Source organism: Chenopodium album, chromosome 18 (genome assembly GCF_948465745.1).
Source record: "Chenopodium album chromosome 18, dcCheAlbu1.1, whole genome shotgun sequence".
In the NCBI taxonomy this organism is placed as follows: Eukaryota; Viridiplantae; Streptophyta; class Magnoliopsida; order Caryophyllales; family Amaranthaceae; genus Chenopodium; species Chenopodium album.
In genome coordinates, this window is record NC_137851.1 from 47,362,017 (window position 1) to 47,381,699 (window position 19,683).

At 38.0% G+C, this 19,683-nt stretch overlaps 1 protein-coding gene across 1 annotated transcript; it reads right to left on the reverse strand.

Moving 5' to 3' along the window:
• Positions 1-229: 229 nt before the first annotated feature.
• Positions 230-19,456, reverse strand: LOC145592462 (chaperone protein dnaJ A6, chloroplastic-like). Its single transcript, XM_081648915.1, has 8 exons — positions 19,298-19,456; positions 17,911-18,057; positions 7,909-8,050; positions 7,743-7,800; positions 3,950-3,992; positions 1,811-1,859; positions 1,602-1,682; positions 230-1,516 (listed from the first exon to the last, which is right to left on the reverse strand). The coding sequence occupies exons 2-8, from the start codon at positions 18,015-18,017 to the stop codon at positions 668-670; spliced, it is 1,329 nt and encodes a 442-aa protein (XP_081505041.1). The 5' UTR covers positions 18,018-18,057; positions 19,298-19,456; the 3' UTR covers positions 230-667.
• Between the last annotated feature and the right edge of the window lie 227 nt (positions 19,457-19,683).

Here is a 19,683-nt window from a genome sequence, read left to right on the forward strand (position 1 = left end):
ATATTTGATTGTTATAATTTTTATTAAAGATATTTTGAGTCAAAGTTTTACATTAGCATATGTGCATAAGAAAAAAATTTATACCAAATTAAAGTTATCCGTAAAAATTCATATGAAACTTTAATTTGACTAACAAAAATATAATAAATAGGTGGAACCATGAAAAGATTATATAGTATAATCGATATCGAGAATATAAATTATTTGTAAAAAAAAAAAAAAAAAAAAAAAAAAAAAAAAAAACCTTTTCAGTATAAATGTTTGTAGTTGATTGTTAATTATTATACGATACACAACATATTATATCCAACGTAGTTTGTTTGGCTGATTATATAATGTTACGTTACAACAACGTTATATTGTTTTTTTCTTAATTATCTAGTGCTACCCCTGGATCCGCCACTGCCCAGCAAAGTCAAAAAATTGAAACAAAAAGATGTGACATAACAGTGATATTGAGAATAAATACCTAAGTTTTTCCTTCTTCAAAAAGTTCGTATAATACGTACAACAAAATTGGCCTTGGGAAATATCCCTATTCCATTGACTTCAGCTTAGAACTTAAGGCGAGGAGGGCACTTCTGGGTTCGTAATGAGATCAATCATAGAGGGGAAGTCGAGCAAAATCACCAACACGAGAATACCTTTTTCAAACTTGTCAGTTGGGCTATCTTTTACTGTTGGGAGCCTTGGCTTTATTTAGATTAGCAAGCTCCTCAACAAGCTTCTTTTCGTCATCACTAAGACGTTTTGGAATTTCAACTTGCACTCTCACCAGCTGATCCCCTCTAATGTTGGGCTTGTTCAACATTGGCACACCTTTCTTAGCCATCACCAAAGTTGTCCCAGGTTGTGTGCCCGGTGGTATTTTCATATCTACTGACCCATCCACAGTTGGGATCTTCATAGTTGTCCCAAGGATGGCATCAATGTAAGAGACTTTGCAGGAGTAGAGAATATTTGTATCGTCCCTTTTCAAAACAGGGTCAGGGATGACATCAATGGCAACAAACAAGTCTCCAGGGGGCCCACCTCTCCTTCCAGCATTACCTTCTCCTCGAACTCTCAGCCGACTACCGGCATCAACACCAGCTGGAACTTTCAAGCTAATGCGCTTTGATTTTCTCACCCGTCCATCACCACTGCAGGTACTACAAGGAGTTGAATTTTCCCCAGTCCCGCCACAGGCTGAGCAAGTGGAAACTTGTTGGAAAACACCAAGGGGAGTGCGTGCTGCAGAGATGACCTGTCCTTGGCCGCCACATGTGCTGCATTTGGTTGGCTGAGTACCAGGTTTGGCACCTGATCCATTGCAGGTACCACAGGTCTCCAGACGACTTATGTCAATATCCTTCTCAATGCCAAAAATGGCTTCTTTGAATTTAAGCACCAGATTGTAAACCTGATCTTCGCCTTCAGTGGCCCTGTTTCTAGCACCTCGTCCTCCCATTCCCCCCATTCCCATACCACCAAGGTCAAATATAGACTCGAATAGGTCGAAGGGATTTGAGAAATCCTGTTGAGAGCAGCAAAACTTTAATACCAAGAATTCACAACCACCAAAGAAAAAATGGAGTAAATAGTTTAAAAAAATCATTTACCCCTGGGCCACTTGCAGCTCCTTTAAGACCAGCCTCCCCATATCTGTCATATATAGACCGTTTCTCATCATCTGACAAGACCTACAATATTATTACCTGTCAACTTAGTTTATAAAGTGGGAGACTATAAATCACAGTAACCTAAAGACAAGAATCAAGTGAGCTAAAAAATGTGCAACAGCCAGACAACTAGACAATGAAATACATACCTCATAAGCATTGCTGATATCTTTGAATTTCTGCTCTGCTCCAGGCTCTCTACAGTACAAATAAAGCAGGATAACAAGGTTAAACTTAAACAAAACTCACATGTACAAGATAAGCTCACAAGAAAGGAACAACTGAAATGAGTAAGAAAAAAATCTATTTTGAGACTAAACAATTTATTAAGAGAAACATAGAGCTGAACATGACAAAAGGTATAATCCACAAATCAGTGTATGATTAATAGCATTGGTAAGAGAAGGAATTGTGTGCAATCCAACATGCAACTTCTGGAAGAGTTTATAGCTTCCCTATATGGAATACAGACAAAACATCAGTTGCATGTGACATTTGCAAAACAAAGTTTAATAGGAACACAAGACCAGTGACATATGTCAGCATCAAAAGGATTGAAGCTGTGGTCTTGTCATGTAAATTATACATCAGCAGCAGCAGTACAGCTCTATGTCCAAACTATGATAAGGTCAAACAGCCATTAGAACAGCTTACCAAATATATTATTTTCTTCTCGAGGATAAACCCCAAATCATTTAGAAAGACATTTAAGATTTCTTCAAAGTTTAAACTAGTATGTCCCATTCTTCAGTTGTGTCAAGCTGACTTTCTTAGTGAGACACTGCTATCAGAGGTCTTGTATAGTATAACACCTTCAAACTCACAAGATACTGCACTCCTCGATGAAAGCCCAAATGCCAGACTATAAGACCTTTTTACACAAATAAGGAGGCAATCAAATCCTATGTGCTAACTACCAAACTTAAATGTTTAATAAGACATTATTCGACCTTTTTACACAAATAAGGAGGCAATCAGCTTCAATGTGCAAACTACCAAACTTAAATGTTTATTAAGACATTCAAGGATGCTTCAAAATCCTAACTCATCGTATCTCACTATTTCAGCGAGTACAGTTCTTCACTTGCACTGAGTAGGCCATCTCAAATAGACATCACCATCCTATCACAAGTCCAGTGTTACACCTTTGCCTATAAACATACAAGTCCCAGTACTCCCCGATGAAAGGCCAAGTGCCAAAATTAATAAGAATTCAGAACAAACTAGGTAGCAATTACTCTAATGTACCTATATGCTCTTAGTTTGTCTAATGGGTAGTTTCTCTTGCTGATAATATATACTTCCTCCGTACTTTTTTTATTGCACCATGAGTGATTTCACGTTTGTCAATGCATTATTTTGGCTATTAATAACTTAAATTATGCTTTGGTAAAAATTATATAAAATTGATATTTGAAAAGTAGATTTCGAGACAAATCTATCTAGATCCCACATGACTATGTTTTTCCATAAATCACAAAAGATGGTCAAAGAAGATTATGTGAATAGTGTAAAAGTCATTATGGTGCAATAAATAAAAAACGGAGGAAGTAATTTTTTATCTAGACCCATCCCCTGCTTCATACTGCCATTCTATTGTGCCTGTTCGTATTTCTTATTTACTTTCGTTTAAGCAGACTCAAATCACTCAATAGTAACCGACTGTTTACAAATCTGAAAGGACAGGCGGACAGCATGATCCAAATTAAACAGCAGCTTTCCCATGCTGTAAGAAAGGAGGTGGAGATTGCTGCCTTCACCTTTTCTAGAAGTAATGTCAAATCATATTTTCTCATTGAGACTTCAGGAGGCTGGCTAAAATAAATTGCTGAAAGCCTTTAGGAAACTAGAACTCAAACACAATAGAGGAAGATGAAATAACATTCACCTGTACTTTTATGGACTAAACAACCAAGTGCTCAACTGGGAGCCCTGAAGGTGCACAGAAAGAAATGTAATCACCAAGGTTGCTTCTCGTAAAACATTGAAATGAAAGCCAATTTACTTCCATTAAAATCATTCAAACAATTTTATGGGCACAACTGTAGAACCTCTTCCCTCGACTACCCATAATGATGCATGTGAAAAGTGAAAGATAAAATTAATCGGACAAAAAAAGAAACAACAGCAACAACACACACAGAATCACAGATGACCCCTAGTAGCTAAAGTATACAGAGAAAATCAAATACTGAATAGTTACTCAAAAAGTAAGAAAATCAAACCACCCACATTCATGGTAAAATAGAAAAATTGTGCAAAAAAGAAGTTGGGAAGATATAACTCACTTGTTAACATCAGGATGGTAACTCCTTGCAAGCTTCCGGTAAGCTGAACACAAAATAACATTATTTCCTTAAAGGCAAGAAATGTAACACTTCAGCTAAAAAGCGGATAAATGAGCATGAGGTATGAATGCCATAACAGAATAGGATACAAAATGATATTGGGAATATAAATCCTTTCAGGATTAAATAATATCTCAATAAAAAAAAAATATTCAAATGAAATGAAAGACCAACAGGAACTCATGACTGGGTCAAATAAGGATCAAAGGCAATGGCTTCATTCTTAAGAACAGGGAAGCTAATATCTTCAGATAATTTGCATAAACAAACAGAAAATATCACATAGCTTCATGACATTCTGTTTTTTTTTTTTTTTTTTTTTTTTTTTTTTTTGACGTCTTTCATTTAACTTTTCATCTACAAAATTTTGCTCCTAACTAGACTACTCCAGATTGGCCAAGACATAGCACAATGCAAATTTACTCCACTTCAGCAAAGCACAATAAAATCCTGCTTGGTTTAAATTATAACATTTCACAGTTTGCAAGAAATATTAAAATATAGGAAGCAGAATTCCAGTACAGATAAGACTCATTGACAACCTTAAACCTCCCACTCCCCCCCCCCCCCCCACCACCAGGCAGAGAAAGTAGAACTCCAGGAGGGACTTCACATGATCAATCAAACTATTTTCTATAATGTCTTGGCAACGACGGACAAGTGAAAACAAGTCAGAATTTCAGCCAAAGAGGCCTGAGCCTCTATCACAAATTAGATTTTACACTTTCATTTTTCATGTGTCCAATATTAGCTTTTACAATTATATTTTTGAAAATTCCACTGTTAATTTAATATGCCGCACTTCCCACTGCCAAAAAAATTAGAATCCCACAATCCCTCAAATTCAAATATTCTGTTATCTTCTAAAGCATATTCACATCTAGTTTTTTAATTAAGTAATATTCAACTATCTCCTTTAATAAATTAACTATTGATTACTAAACAACTTATCACTTAAAAATATGCGCCAATATGAGTGTCAAAACTAATGTGGGATAAAGGGAATAACAATCAACAATACAATCCAGAATCCCAAAATGACTGAGTGAAATCCAACAGCAGGTCAAGCAGACGGGACAAGATAGGATAGAAATGGACTTGGGGTTCAATGTTTTTCACTAGAAAACTCCTAATCTGAACTTAATGACTTTATCTGAATTTATGTTTCCTTAAAAAATAACCTAATTAGGGTGACAAGAACAAAGGCTAATTTATAAAAGAAAACAGATGTCAAGCTACAAAGACTCACTTCTTAAGAGCAAAGGACGCCAGAGAGTCAGAGACCAAGAGTAGATAGACACTATCAGACATTTAAAATGGAGGTCAGATCCTTCATGAGCAGCTTAAATCAGATGTGATTGATAATTATTTCAAATGAAAAAACTACCAATTATCACCTAAGCCTTCCTTGACCTCCTTAACACCTCCCAAGTTCTTTTATCCAACAAAACTCATCTACAAATTGTATTGTTGTAAGGTATTTATCATCAAACTGTCCAATGCTAAATATGGGTAAACAAACTACCTATAATCCTATATAGTATTTGTAGATGAGTTTCCTTACAAACTACCTATATACCTTACAAACTACCTATAATCCTATATAGCATTTGTAGATGAGTTTCCTTACAAACTACCTATATACCATACAAACTACCTAAAGTGTTTACCCATATTTAACATTGAACAGCTTGATGATAAATATCTTACAAACTACTTATATACCAATGAGTTTCATATATACCAAACTACCTTAATAAACTATATAGGTATTTGTTTACAAACTAACTATATACCAATGAATTTGTTTACAAACTACCTATAAACCAAACTACCTTACAAACTACCTAACAACTTGTTTACAAACTACCTATATACCAAACTAACTATAGATGAATTTCCTTACAAACTACCTATATACCAACAAACTACCTATATAGCATTTATCATCAAGCTGTCCAATGCCAATGAAAAATTAGAGGGTACTTTTGGCACTTCACCTAATAAAGACAAAAAAAATAGAGGGTAAGTGGGTGATTTCCAAAGAACATTAAATGGTAAAAAAAGGAAATGGGAACTATATTTAGGACCACCAAAAATGGAAATGGGAACTATATTTACGGACAGAGGGAGTATCTGTTCACAGCACACCTACATGTATAGAAGGCTTGTCCCTTTGATATGGCAGAGTTTCCACCTCATGATCTTTAATCAGAACAGAAATTTTATAATAGCTAGAGACAGATGTGCAGCAGGGAGATGACTGCAAATAAAGGAAACTTGGCAAACTACAGAGTTCATTACCAAAAGCAATTTTAATCCCACAACCATCAAAATTGACTAATTTCTCCGATTTTTCAGATCCAATACCAAGAAATTCTACAAAAGACATTGCATCCACGTCTTACATCTTTCCCAATGTGATCAAAATATATACATGAATTACAACTGGTCATATCATGCACAGAATGAATCCACTCATCTGCTTCCATAACCTTTAAGAATGCGGAAAATTGGTAAACTGGCTTACAGGATTGTTTAAAAATAGTAAAGGGAGGTATTGTCCTCTTCAATTTCCTGCCTCCCAAGCTAGGGCTAAGGAGGTTGTTTCTGAGGGAATTCAACTCCATACCATCCTCTTTCAAAAGTCCATTCTCTTGTATTTCAATCTTAGTTCTAATGCAAAGATCTACAGTAAAGGATTTAGATTTTGATTTCTTTTTTTTTTTTTTGAACCAAATAGCATGCCTCGATGATGAGATAGAGACGTTTCTGCTCGCGGCCAGCGTCAGGCCTATAGAGAGGACACTCCTTCAGCACCTAAGGAGGAGTACAAGGTTTTGCAGCCCGAGCCACGGGCTTCTACCAGCCGAAGTAGGTGGACACCACCTGAAAACCACGTCTGCTTGTTGGTTTAGTTGATGGTGTGCTTTGGCATCACAGTTCAGGATCAGGAGATTTGATCCCTAGGTTATACAAGCGTCTCACGAGGGACCCTGCTACAAGTGCTTCGTGGGAGTCCACCGGTCTGGGTGACTTTTATTCAGCGGTTCCGGGTTTTGCAATCGACCGTTGGAGTTATTTTTGGGATACTACCAACACCTTTCATTTTGCTTGGGGGGAGATGAGTCCCCTAGACTTCCGCATTGCTTCACTGATCGATCTGTTCAGCTAAGACCTGAACTCACTTGGTCTTCGAGCGATGTAGAGGCTTGGTTAGGCCCCGTCGTATGTGTTATTAGGGCCCAGCCGATTCCTCAGAGTGGCGCTCGCAATCAGCGATCAAAGTTGGCCATTCTAGCTCGAGATTTTGACATGGCAGGGACGACACCAAAGCAGCGCGTTGACATCGAGTTGGCATGAGGTCCTCAAATGTGTTTATTTCTCAAATGTTATTTCTCCAATCGCCTCATAATCAACTTATATTTTAACTATTTTCATGTAATTTGCAAAACAGCCACTACCCATTAAATTGTAAAACCAACATCAGTCTCTCCTGTTAAGCTTATTGTAAGAATGGATCTACATCTACCAATAATTCACATCCCAATGTAGTCATAATTACCTGGGGATAATATGATTAAACAACACCACACGTGGTCCAAAGTACAAATTTTAACAAATCACAAATTGCCATCTATAATGAGTATCATGGTAAAGTGAGGAATTCTCGTATCAAAGAGAACACCGAACACCGATAACTTTAAGGTCATGAAGCAAAACTGAAACTCACCGCTTTTAATTTCTGATTTGCTGGCATTTCGTGATACTCCTAGAATCGAATAGAAGTCCTGTGAATTCTAATGTATGAGTACTTACATACATGAAAAGATGAACAGATATTTAATACTTCGTAACAAATAAGGTTAGAAATATAGAATGTGAAATGAGATACTCACAGACTCAGCTCTAACAATGAAGCGGAAACCCCTTTTATGGCATGGACTTCGAGCTGAACTCACATTAAATATTAAATGCACCGGTTCAGGGGAAAAAATGCTGGAACTCAGGGATTGAATCGCTTTTATCTTGCTTGGTCCACTGCAAACACAACAGTAAAGCAGCCAAAGTGCCACATTTAAGTACAATATTATAAGATCAAGTCCCGTGTTAAATTAATGAGGATAAGACACAAACATACACACCTTTACCCAACTTCTACCAAACTAACAAGGCAAAAACATATTATAACCTGAGGCACCCATATATGAGGGTCAGTATAGGGGTCTATGTAAGAGGTTTTTTTTAGGAATTACAAATGTAAAAAAAATAAAAAATAAAAAATACTTGGATGTAGAGTGATAAGTGATTGTATGATCATCATTACCAAATGCATCTGATCATGGAGCCCAAGTCCAAACAATCACTTGTAGCTGTCAGCGAGATCCCCTTCATTACTAATTTCAAGAGCCATAAACCAATTTCTTCGGAACCCAACGATTATAAGAAATTAGTAACTCCCTCGAAAGAAAGGGCGAACTCCCTCGCGAGAAAGGACGAACTACCACCGCTGCCGTGGTGTTTCTCCGACCATTATGGCTGATGAATTGGCCGAAAAATACTCAAATTTACATCTAGAGGAAGATGAGAACGAAATCGTTGACTTTGGGGCTGTGGATGACTGGATTCATTTGAATCCGAAGCTAGGGTTTCCTGATGCTGGTAGGGAAGCTTTTAACTGATAGAGGAATTAACTTAGAAGCCTTTAAACGTACGATTCTGCAATCGTGGGGGATGAAAGGCAAAGCTGTAATCAGAGGAATTGGACCTAATTCATTCATGTTCCAATTTTTTTCATTGGCGTGATATGGAGAAGGTTCTCTCTGGACGTCTGTGGTGCTTTGAACAAAACCTATTAATCCTTAACAATATAACTGGAGATGAACAGCCGAATGAGGTAAAGCTCACGCATTCACCATTCGGGATTCATCTCGAAAACCTTCCATTTAACTGTAGGTCAAACGCCCATGTTAAAGCAATTGCTGCAAAATTGGGGGATTTGATTGAAATTGAGAATGATGTGTTAGGAATTGGAAAGAACCGCAGAAAAAGGTGTCGTTGGATGTATCAAAACCTTTACGAAGGTTCCAGTATGTGAAGAACAAAGAGGGGAATACAGTGAGAATTAATTTGAAATATGAACGGCTCCCGTTCTTTTGCTTTATGTGTGGGATTATGGGACATAGCGAGAAGGATTGTGTTAATGTTCCGGAGGAATTTCAGAGCCAGGGGCTTGGGTGGGGGACGTGGTTGAAAGCGTCGCCAAGAAGGGGTCTGAAATTGGAGGCAGAGGAAGTGCAACGTGGCAAAAAATTGCAATTTGTTACTAAGAGTCAAACACTGTTAAATGAAGCAGGGGAAGGGAATGCTAGAGTGTTGTCTGGTGGACATGGGGAAAGTAGGATAGATGGGGGAGGGAATGAGAGGCAATCTGGGGAGGGAGATTTAGCTCAGGGGCATTTTAAAACAGAGGGTGCTGGCGTTGGAGTCAGGGAGCGATGAAGAGGATAGTGGGGCAGGGAGAAGGTGGAGTCTGGAGAAAAGGAGAAGGGGGATGTAGGTCCGGGTATACTGGGAATTGTGAGTATGGAGATGGAGGAGGAGAGTATGGTGGAGGGGATTGAGGAGTTGTCGAAGCTCTTTAATATTGGGGTGGGAGGTCCTACTTTTTCAACTCACAAAAAAACGAAGAAGGGAGGAGGAAATCGTGTAGGGGAATAGGAGGGTGTTAGTAAAATGAATGTTGATGCGGGCAGGGGAACAAAAGAAAAGAGAGGTTGTTTGGTGAGGATTCAAAGTTAGCAGTTGGTGATGAGGGGAATAAAAGAGCTAAGGAGTAGGTGGTGCTATGGAGAACGCTTTGTCTATTGAAGTAGCGGAGGTTGGCTATGACCAACCCCGCGAACAACAATGAAAATCTTGAGTTGGAACTGCAATGGGCTTGGCAACCCATTGACAGTTAAAGCTCTCCAAGATCGGTGTTGGAGAGATAGGCCGAATTTGGTGTTTGTAATGGAAACTAAAATGGATGCTCAACGACTTGAGATTATTAGAAATAGGTGTGGTTTTGTGAATGGTTTATGTATTAGTAGTGTAGGGAGATTAGGAGGTGTGGGGTTGTGGGTGGAGAGATTTGAATGTTAATATTCGATCTTTCTCAACTCATCATTAGGTGTATAATGTTAATATGGATGGCCGGAGGCAACAAATAAGCACCTTACTTGGGAGCTTATGCAAAATATTAATGCATCTTCGTCACTCCCTATGTTGATGTTCGTTGACTTCAATGAGATTCTTGGGATGCATGAGAAGGAAGGGGGTACGGTGCGGGGTGATCGATGCTTTCCGAGAGGCCATGATTATCGCAATTGTAGAGACTTGGGCTACAAGGGAAACATATATACTTGGCAGAGAGATAATTCCATGGAAACGTTTGTGAGGGAACGACTTGATCGTTACATTGCAAATAGCAAGTGGTGTTCGATGTTCCCTTGTGCTGAAGTTATTCACCTACCTATGTCTCACTCATATCACGCACCAATTTTATTAAAATTTGGTGATAATGAAGCTGAACAAAAGAAAGACAAGTTGTTTCGATTTGAGGCCCTTTGGCTTTCGAAAGAGGAGTGTAGTACAGTAGTTTCGGATGCTTGTCGGGGGGCTGACCCGATTCACCAAAAAATTGCTAGAGTGGTTCAAAGTTTGACTTCGTGGGCAGCAACTACGTTTGGGGAGTTAAAAAAGAAAATCAGCAAAGCTGAGAGTAGGCTTAGTGAGGCGCAGAGTCAAAGAATGGATGCTCGGAGACTGAAATTGTGTACTGATCTTGCTGCCGAACTTGAGGAGCTTCGTAGACTTGAAGAGTCATATTGGCATTCCCGAACGAATGAGTTGCGTGATGGAGACAAAAATACGAAGTATTTTAACCATAAGGCAAGCCAGAGAAAAAAGAACACAATCGGTGGGTTACATGATGATGATGGAGTGTGGAAATCGGCAAAGCAGGATGTGGATGGAATTATTTCAATATATTTTGAAAAGCTCTTTAATTCCAGCAATCCGAGCGAGTTTGCCATCGGGGGGGAATTACTTTGTGTATTACAGATGATATGAGTGCTTGCCTTGACTCTGAGCCGACCGCGGAGGAGATTATAGCTACCTTATTCCAGATGCATCCAAACAAGGCACCGGGACCGGATGGCATGCATGCACTATTTTTTCAGAAATTTTGGGGCATTATCGGTAATGGTGTGGTCAGTTTTGTTAAGCAATGGTGGCGTGGTGAAATTGACTTGACGGAGGTAAATCGCACTTGCATTGTTTTAATTCCGAAATGTGATCTGAAAATATGACCGAGTATAGGCCTATTAGTTTATGCAATGTGATCTATAAGATTATATCAAAAACCCTTGCAAATAAATTAAAGCCTATGTTAAATTCTGTGATTTCGGAAAATCAGAGTGAGTTTGTTCCTCGGAGATTAATTAATAGCTTTCGAGATTTTCCATGCCATGAAAAGGAAAGGAGAGGGTCGTGATGGGAATGTGGCTTTGAAACTTAATATGAGTAAAGCTTATGATAGAGTGGAATGGTGCTTTCTCGAAAGAGTTATGGGAAAGATGGGGTTTCGAAGATCGTGGATTGGAAGAGTGATGCAATGTTTGTCTTCTGTGTCGTTTCCTTTCAAGTATAATGGGGCTATTTCTGGCTCTATTATCCCTTCCCGAGGGCTTCGACAAGGTGATCCGATTTCTCCGTATTTGTTCCTTTAGTGTGCTGAGGCATTTTCGTCCCTGATTTCGAAGGCAGCGGCAGAAAAATTGATTCATGGGGTTAGTGTTTGTAGGGGTGCTCCAAGGGTTTCTCACTTATTTTTTGCGGATGACAGTATTTTATTTGCTAGAGCGAATTTGCAAGAATGCTCGATGATTACTGATATTATCAGTATATATGACGCAGCTTCCGGCCAGAAAGTTAATCTAAGCAAAATAGAAGTAGCTTTTAGCAAATGTGTTGATTCGGAGAGAAGAAAATTGATTATTGAGACTCTTGGCGTTAGAGAGGTGGAACGACATGAGAAGTATTTGGGGCTCCAGACTATCATTGGTAGATCGAAAAAAGCTGTCTTTGCAGGGCTAAAAGAGCGTATATGGAAAAAACTTCAGGGGTGGAAGGAGAAATTACTGTCGCGGCCCGGGAAAGAAGTCCTAATTAAAGTCGTTGCTCAAGCCATTCCTACTTATATGATGAGCATCTTTAGAATTCCAGGTGGACTCATTGATGAAATACATTCCATTTTAGCTCGTTTTTTGTGGGGATCGAAAAATTCGGAGAGGAAGATGCATTGGCATAAGTGGGATTCGCTTTGCTTACCTAAGTCGATGGGGGTATGGGATTTCGTGAATTAAAGTGCTTTAATCAAGCGCTTCTTGCGAAGCAAAGGTGGCGGTTATGTAACGATACCTCATCCCTGTTACATCGTATCTTGAAAGCCAAGTATTTTAAAAATTCTGATTTTTGTGAGGCTTCAAGAGGTTTTGATCCTAGCTACAGTTGGCGGTCTATTTGGGGAGCAAAATCCCTCCTTGAGGGGTTAAAATGGCGAGTGGGTAATGGGACAAGTATTAAAGTTTGGGATGATGCTTGGATCCCGGGTGAGGGTACTCATTTTGTTCCTACTCACCTCCCGAATCATGATGAAATATGAAGGTGAGCGAGCTAATTAATTTTGATACTATGCAATGGAATTCTGATTTGGTGAGCACAACTTTTCAGGAAGAAGAGGCAGATTTGGTAAGGAGTATTCCTCCCGAATCACCAATACTTTGATTACAGGAAGTATTGGTGGCCTACTTCTAATGGTATTTATAGTGTGCGGTCAGCTTATTGGCTAGGAAGATTGGGGCATATGAGAACGTGGGAGCTTTATTATGGTGAAGGGGAAAGGGATGTCTGGAAAATGGTTTGGAGCTTAGGAGGACCCCCAAAGTTGCACCATTTTGTGTGGCGTGCCTGTAAAGGATCTTTGGGTACTTTGGATGTTTTGTTTAGATGTCACATTTGCAACTCAAGTGTGTACCATCTGTGGGGCCGAAAGAGAAACTATAATCCATTCTCTTTTCTACTGCAAGCATGCCCTCAATATTTGGAGTCTTAGTGAGTTGCCCCCCACGAGTCTTTTGCAGATTTGTTTTGCTGGTTGGTGAGCAAGGTTGAGAAACCTCAGCTTCGTGTTATTATGTGTTTAGCCTGGGCTTCATGGCATTGCCGCAACAAGGTTATTTTCGACGGAGATACTGATGTCAATGGTGTTCGGGTGGCCATGGGTTTTGTTAAGCTCTGTGAGGATTATGATGTGTATAATGTGAAGGTTGGTGGTCGTGTGTGTGGCAGGGTCTGCTGCTCCTTCAAATACAGTATGGAAGCCACCTGAGCAACAGTTTGTGAAGGTTAATGTGGATGCTTATGTGCCTGGGAATGCGGGGGTGAGTCTTGGTGTGGCTATCAGGGATGAGAATGGGGCTCTGCTATGCGTGGCTGTGCGAAAGACAGGGTGCAGATGGCAATCAGACTATGCTGAAGCGGCTGTAGCAAGATATGGGGTGAAAGTTGCGAGCAGGTTGGGCTATGCTTATGTAATTCTTGAGTGTGATGCCTTGAATGTCGTTCGTGCTATTGCCGAGAATCAACAAGGAGCTGCTCCTATTTTTACTTTCTATGAGGATATTAGGCGTATTAGTGTGGTGTTTTCTTCTTTTAAGTGTTGTCATGTGAGGCGAGCGGGAAATACCATTGCCCATTTAGTTGCTAGATGGGAGTCTGAGATTAATTCTGAACGTGTTTGTATGAATTTGTTCCCCCAAAGCTTTCAATCTTTGGCGGAGCTTGATTTGATTTAATAAATTTTCCCGTTTGCCTTATAAAAAAAAAAAAAAAAAAAAAAAAAAAAAAAAAAAAAAAACCAATTTCTTCATATCAAACTTAACTCCCTCCATCCAAAAGTCTTTGACCTCCTTAAATGTGTCTCAAAACCACCATCACTACCCCCCCCCCCCCCCCCTTTACCTCCCAAAACAACTAAATTAATAAAAGAAAGGAACTTCTACTCTTCAGCCCATAGTTCTTTTCCCATTTGCAGGCATATACTGTCACATATCCTACCTTTTTCTTTCTTCTGCACAAGCAGGAGCACTCATTCTAATCCTCATTATTAACATTTACAACGAAAATATGGTCTGAACTCTGAAGTCCAATGAAATTTCAATGGCCATCTAATTAGACAGGAAAAGGTTTGGTGTGTGGACATGGTTAAGCACGAAAGACGTCTCAAGTAAATGCAACTCATACTGGGAAGATTAACTAAATTTGGGAATTCACTCGCCCCGAGAGGATTTTGGCTTGCTCAAGGAGGGGTCTGCTAGCAGGGCAACTTGCTCCATTAGTCTAACTATACCTCAAACGACCGCATAAGCAACATATCCTACCTTTTTAATGCAACATTAGAATGTTTGACTTACATAATAACCTATTATTGCCATAACTAGAGTATTCTTCTCATGTTAGGAGAGAAAAAAAAAAAAGAGCTTTCGAAAGATTTTAGAGAGCATTTGTACACCATTATTAAACATCTTACACTTCTAGAGCACGTTTGTGGTTTTTTTACTCTTTTATGACAAAGAAGAGATTTTTTTTCACATTAAACCCTTTGTCCCTTCATTCAATCGTTTCCTTTGATCATTTTGTTGAATATAATATTGTTTGATTATTATTTGATAGATTGCATTATCAATTGCTCTCTACAAGTGGTATCAGTCAAATAAAAGTCTAAATTTAGAAACAATCAACAATAAAGGATGCGAAATGTCTAAATTCAGATACAATCAACAATAATGGATGCGAAATGCAAAGATTGAGAAGTTCAATGGGAAATATTATGCCTTTTGTAAGATGCAAGTTAAGGACTACCTACCTGTACCAAAAGCTGTATCAACCTGATAATAAGGAGCTAATAGACAAGTGTTTGGGTGGTTTGATTGATATTGGCGCACATTTTTTAAAAACTTTAATCAATCAAACCCCACTATATTCTGTTTTATATTCATCTTTAATCAACCAAACACAACCATCTTTTGTTTTTTTAATTCATTTCCTAAATAAGTGTGTATATGACTAAAGGTATATAGGACTATTAAGGGACGGATGGGAGTATTAATTAAGGGAAAAAAAACACATTGTATGTGTTATTGTTATTTAGCGATATATTTATTTGAAAAGAGTCGAAGGGTAACACTCACTAAAGCCAATAAAGAGTCGGAGGCTGGGAAACTAGAGTTGGTGCCCACTAATGTTTGACAGCCTTCTCTAAGAAAGGAGGCTTGCATCATCTAACAACAATAGGAAAGTGTGAATTTATTTGATACCTTCAAAAGTGATAAGTAGAAGTCGAGAATCAAATTGATAAGATTAAATTAGGCACATTAAGTATAATAATGGGGTAAGAAATACAAAATCACTTTAAGAGGACTACTCTAAGAGAACCTTGCATCAACATAATGTAAAACTACTGAGAAGATTAATAGGAAACAAATAGATCGATATAGGAATATGGGGAAATGACGGCCTAACACATCTTATTAGACGGGTAAACAAAGGGCTGTCAGTTATAAAAGTGTAATGGAATGGAAAGTAGTGAATCTTTCTTAATAAATTTTTTTTGCTTATGTTGCTTCAAAATTATTTTGTGAGGATAAAAACCCAAAGGTCAAAAAAAAGCTTCCTTATAGGATATTGTTAGGAAAAATGTAGGTATTGTTTTTAGAAACCAAGAGAAAGGAAAATTTTGAGACACTATAATGTTGCTTTTAATGAGACAAAAATTGTATACGGACTATGGTGATAAAAAAAAATATGGAGTTAGTAGAGTTGGAGGGAATTTCAAAAGATGATGTTCTTATTCCTCGATGGGATTGTACTTGCCCCACAGGCCACAACAATAGGCTTATGTTGGTGCTCCACGTATAAAGCTAGTTAGATAGTGTGAAGCTTGCTACTATTTGGATATTGTTGCCTTGTTGGCTATATTTTCTCATCAGAATATACCGCAATTCTACATGGTAATCTAGATGAAGAGATAAATATGAAACTAAATGAATTCAAGTTCCAAGCAAGGAAACACAATATGCATAATCAAAAGAAGCTTGGTCAAAGGAAATGGTATTAAAAAATTGACACTCTCGTGCACAAGAGGAATGTATTTTCAAAGGTTAAAGTAATTATGCTCACCTATTTACATTTGTTGATATTATTACTCTGTATTTTTAGGAAATGTCATTATAATTGCACTATCTCCATATTCGGTAAGTATATTATGACAAGAGACTATATTACCCTTCAAATTTCCTTTCACGACCCCACTCACATCTCTTTGCTCAACCATACAAGGGTAGTGTCAGATGTTTAACATTTTGTTTCCTATTTATTAAACAATGTGCCTTTTAAAGTAGTGCAATTGAATCGAAACAAAGGAAGTACCATAAAGGGTGTAAACAATTGGTACCTCTCAAATATCGAAGGCAACAAAGAGACCTTATTGGGTTTTTAAAAGGATGAAAAGAAAGCAAGGACGATTCAAACTAAGTAAAATGCCAAAGATCTTTTTTAAATGTGGGTCTACATCCATCCTCAAGGTACGTCTAAGATTTCTCATGTGACTTACTTACCTGCCATGGACCATGGTTTAGGATTAGTCTAAGATAACCCCAAATCCCTGATAAAATTTGCAATAATAATTTTTTTGCCAATGACCATTGAATTCCAACCACCACTTGCTGTTGATGTGAGGTATGTAATTTCTTATTCTCCACTCTTTTTCTCTCTCATCTTCTCTTCGGTTCGTATTTCTCTCTATTCAATTTATCTTTCTCTCTTTGATTTATCTTTCAGCTTCAGTCACTCCCACTCTTTAAGTTTACTTGTTTATCAATCTGAAAGCTATACCACCATTTAAAATGCACCTGCCTTTAATTGTCTCTTTCAGTCACCCTCATCTAGATAGGCTCCCCAATTCCCCGCACCTTTTGAAGTGGTAAGCCAGAGTAGTCAATAAGGTTGTGAACCCCTCCTCAGTCCTTCCTCCCCCCCCCCCCCCCCAAGTCTCTTTCAGTCACCCTCATCTAGATAGGCTCCCCAATTCCCCGCACCTTTTGAAGTGGTAAGCCAGAGTAGTCAATAAGGTTGTGAACCCCTCCTCAGTCCTTCCTCCCCCCCCCCCCCCCAGTCTCTCACCCTCCTCCCCCCTTCACATTTTTTATTGTAGTTACTGTTTCACCCCTGCTGTGAGTTTATGACAAGTATAAGATGGGTTTTTATTCCTTACCAATAATTAAATACGAGAGAAATAAAAAATCAACTAAAATGGTGCATCTTGTATCCAAAAGGCATGCGTCTTACCCTCTATCGACAAGAATAAGTGACTAAGGACCCGTTCTATTCAACTCATGTTAACTTATTCCGATAAGTTCAAACAATTTTATACAAAAAAAAAATAAACAGTTTTTTCCAGACAATATCATAGTCAAGTAGGACATTTTAAGACGGTAAATTTTTTTTTTGTCAAACAAAACTAGTTCAGTTAACTTCATACTGATAAAATAAGTTGAATGAAACAAAGCCAAAGTGTGTAACTTACGAATCAAATAAAAAATATGTTCAATTGAGGTACATGATGTGAAATTATTGACGCTTAGGCAACAACGAACACTTTAAAAAATTTAACAATTGTGTAAGGAAATATCAAATTTATAAAGTAGGCATTGGTCATTCAACATACTTAAGATTCTTGGTAACTTCAAGGGAAATTGTTGAGACATGAGCTTAATAAAAAGACTGTGCTGAATTCTCACCAACTTGAAATGGTTGCAAATTTACTTTCCACCAAATGACTTGACATAAGTAGGGGGCGAACACCCCACTGAACTCCCCATGTGGTTCCACAAGGTGAAATGGTCATTTGACTTGCCAAAAGCTCACAAAGAGTACTGCCCAAGAGCCTGCAACTTGCAAGTGGTTAATTGCAACATCATACATAGAAAATATAGACTGAATCCCAACCAGGCACCCCACACCCTCTCCCTCAAAAGAAAATAACAAATGATTGAAGGGACAATTGTCCAACATTAAGAAGATGAGAACTTGATCAATTAATCACGTGTAAAATACATTGCTATTGCCTTGACTCCAACCAAACACTTGCAAAATATACCACTCCTCAAAATTGTCTCAATATCTATCTAACATCATAAATCCAGTCTCTACAATATATTACTCCCTCCATCCCAAAAAAAATAAATTACATCGCTATATTTTTTACTTCGGAGTTTGGACATCCTAAAATATGTCGCACGGTTGCACCTGTCATTTATAATTTCATCTTTCTACTTGCTTCGCCTTAGAACTTCTCTTATTTTTACCTATCAAATAGTGCCACAATCTGTTCTGCGTAAACATTTTTCTTACATAGACTCTTTCTCCTCCCCACCCACTTGCCACTTCCATATTATATGTTCACATTAATCTCCATTCCAAAAGTATGCAATTTATTTAGGGACCAAGAGAATATGTACCAACAAAAGAGCTAAGGCCTAAGGGAGTATGTACCATGAAATCTTAGACACCAAAGGCCAACAACTTAACAGTATCTAATATCATGATATTTATCCAACTTTTCCACTTTATACCTGACTTCTTAAGCGAATAAGTATCCATCATCTACCTCAAATTGCTACTCTAATTATACCGAAGTTTTTTCGACAGTCATTAAGCAACATACTATTATCTACATTGCCCAAACCTACAACTAATGGTCTAATCACTAACAAATGGTATAGATATACAAGAAATAACTAAATCTTTCCGAATGCTACTCGAATATCAAACTAGGTTCAAGCTCACGCTCAATTAGCCTCAATCAGTTCAGTTCGGCTCGTAGGCTCGAAAAACACAGCACATTAGCAACCAAATTTGACTCAATTATAAATTTAGGCTCAAAATTACACATAAACTTCATCTAGCTTAAGAAATAACGTAAACTGCACATAGCAAAATTCTAGCAACAAAATTGCACATCAATAGCTTTTATAACTTCAGTTATTATAGCCAATAGTTCAAAAATCAACCTTAGAAGAACCCTAAATTCATTATAATGACAATTAAATTGCCGAAAGTGAGAAATTGAACCCTGGATTGTAAAGTTAATACTGAGTGATTAAAAGATAAGAGAAAACATTTTACCTTAGAAGCTGCTTCAATGGAGGAGAGAAAGCTCAGAAGCCGCTTCAATGGAGAACTGAATAGTACGCTTCAATGGAGGAGAGAGAAATTGCAGCCTAAAATGACAGGCTCTAAAGGGATAAAAAAATAAAATTGCAAACAATAGAAGGAAGTTTAGCGACGTATACAGTATCAACCGTTTGATCTAATAATATCATCGGCGATCGTCCATTCACATATACGAGGACGAATGTAAGATGAATGACGGAGTATTTATTTTTTTGAATTGATAAATAACGCTACTATTTTACAATGCATCGTTCAAACCCCTCTAACCTAGTAACCCCTCCAATAAGGAACTCCTCCAACCTAGTAACCTTGACCAACCTAGTAACCCCTCCGACCTA

What these genes read in the sequence shown, in the direction of transcription:
- LOC145592462 (XM_081648915.1), bottom strand. Translation starts at nt 18,017, where the DNA reads ATGACCATTTCACCTTGTGGAACCACATGGGGAGTTCAGTGGGGTGTT. An exon ending in TTTGCAACCATTTCAAGTTG is followed by an intron (nt 8,051 to 17,910) that starts GTGAGAATTCAG and finishes TTGTGTTTGCAG; the next exon opens with TGGACCAAGCAAGATAAAAG. An exon ending in TACCATCCTGATGTTAACAA is followed by an intron (nt 1,860 to 3,949) that starts GTGAGTTATATC and finishes TTTGTACTGTAG; the next exon opens with AGAGCCTGGAGCAGAGCAGA.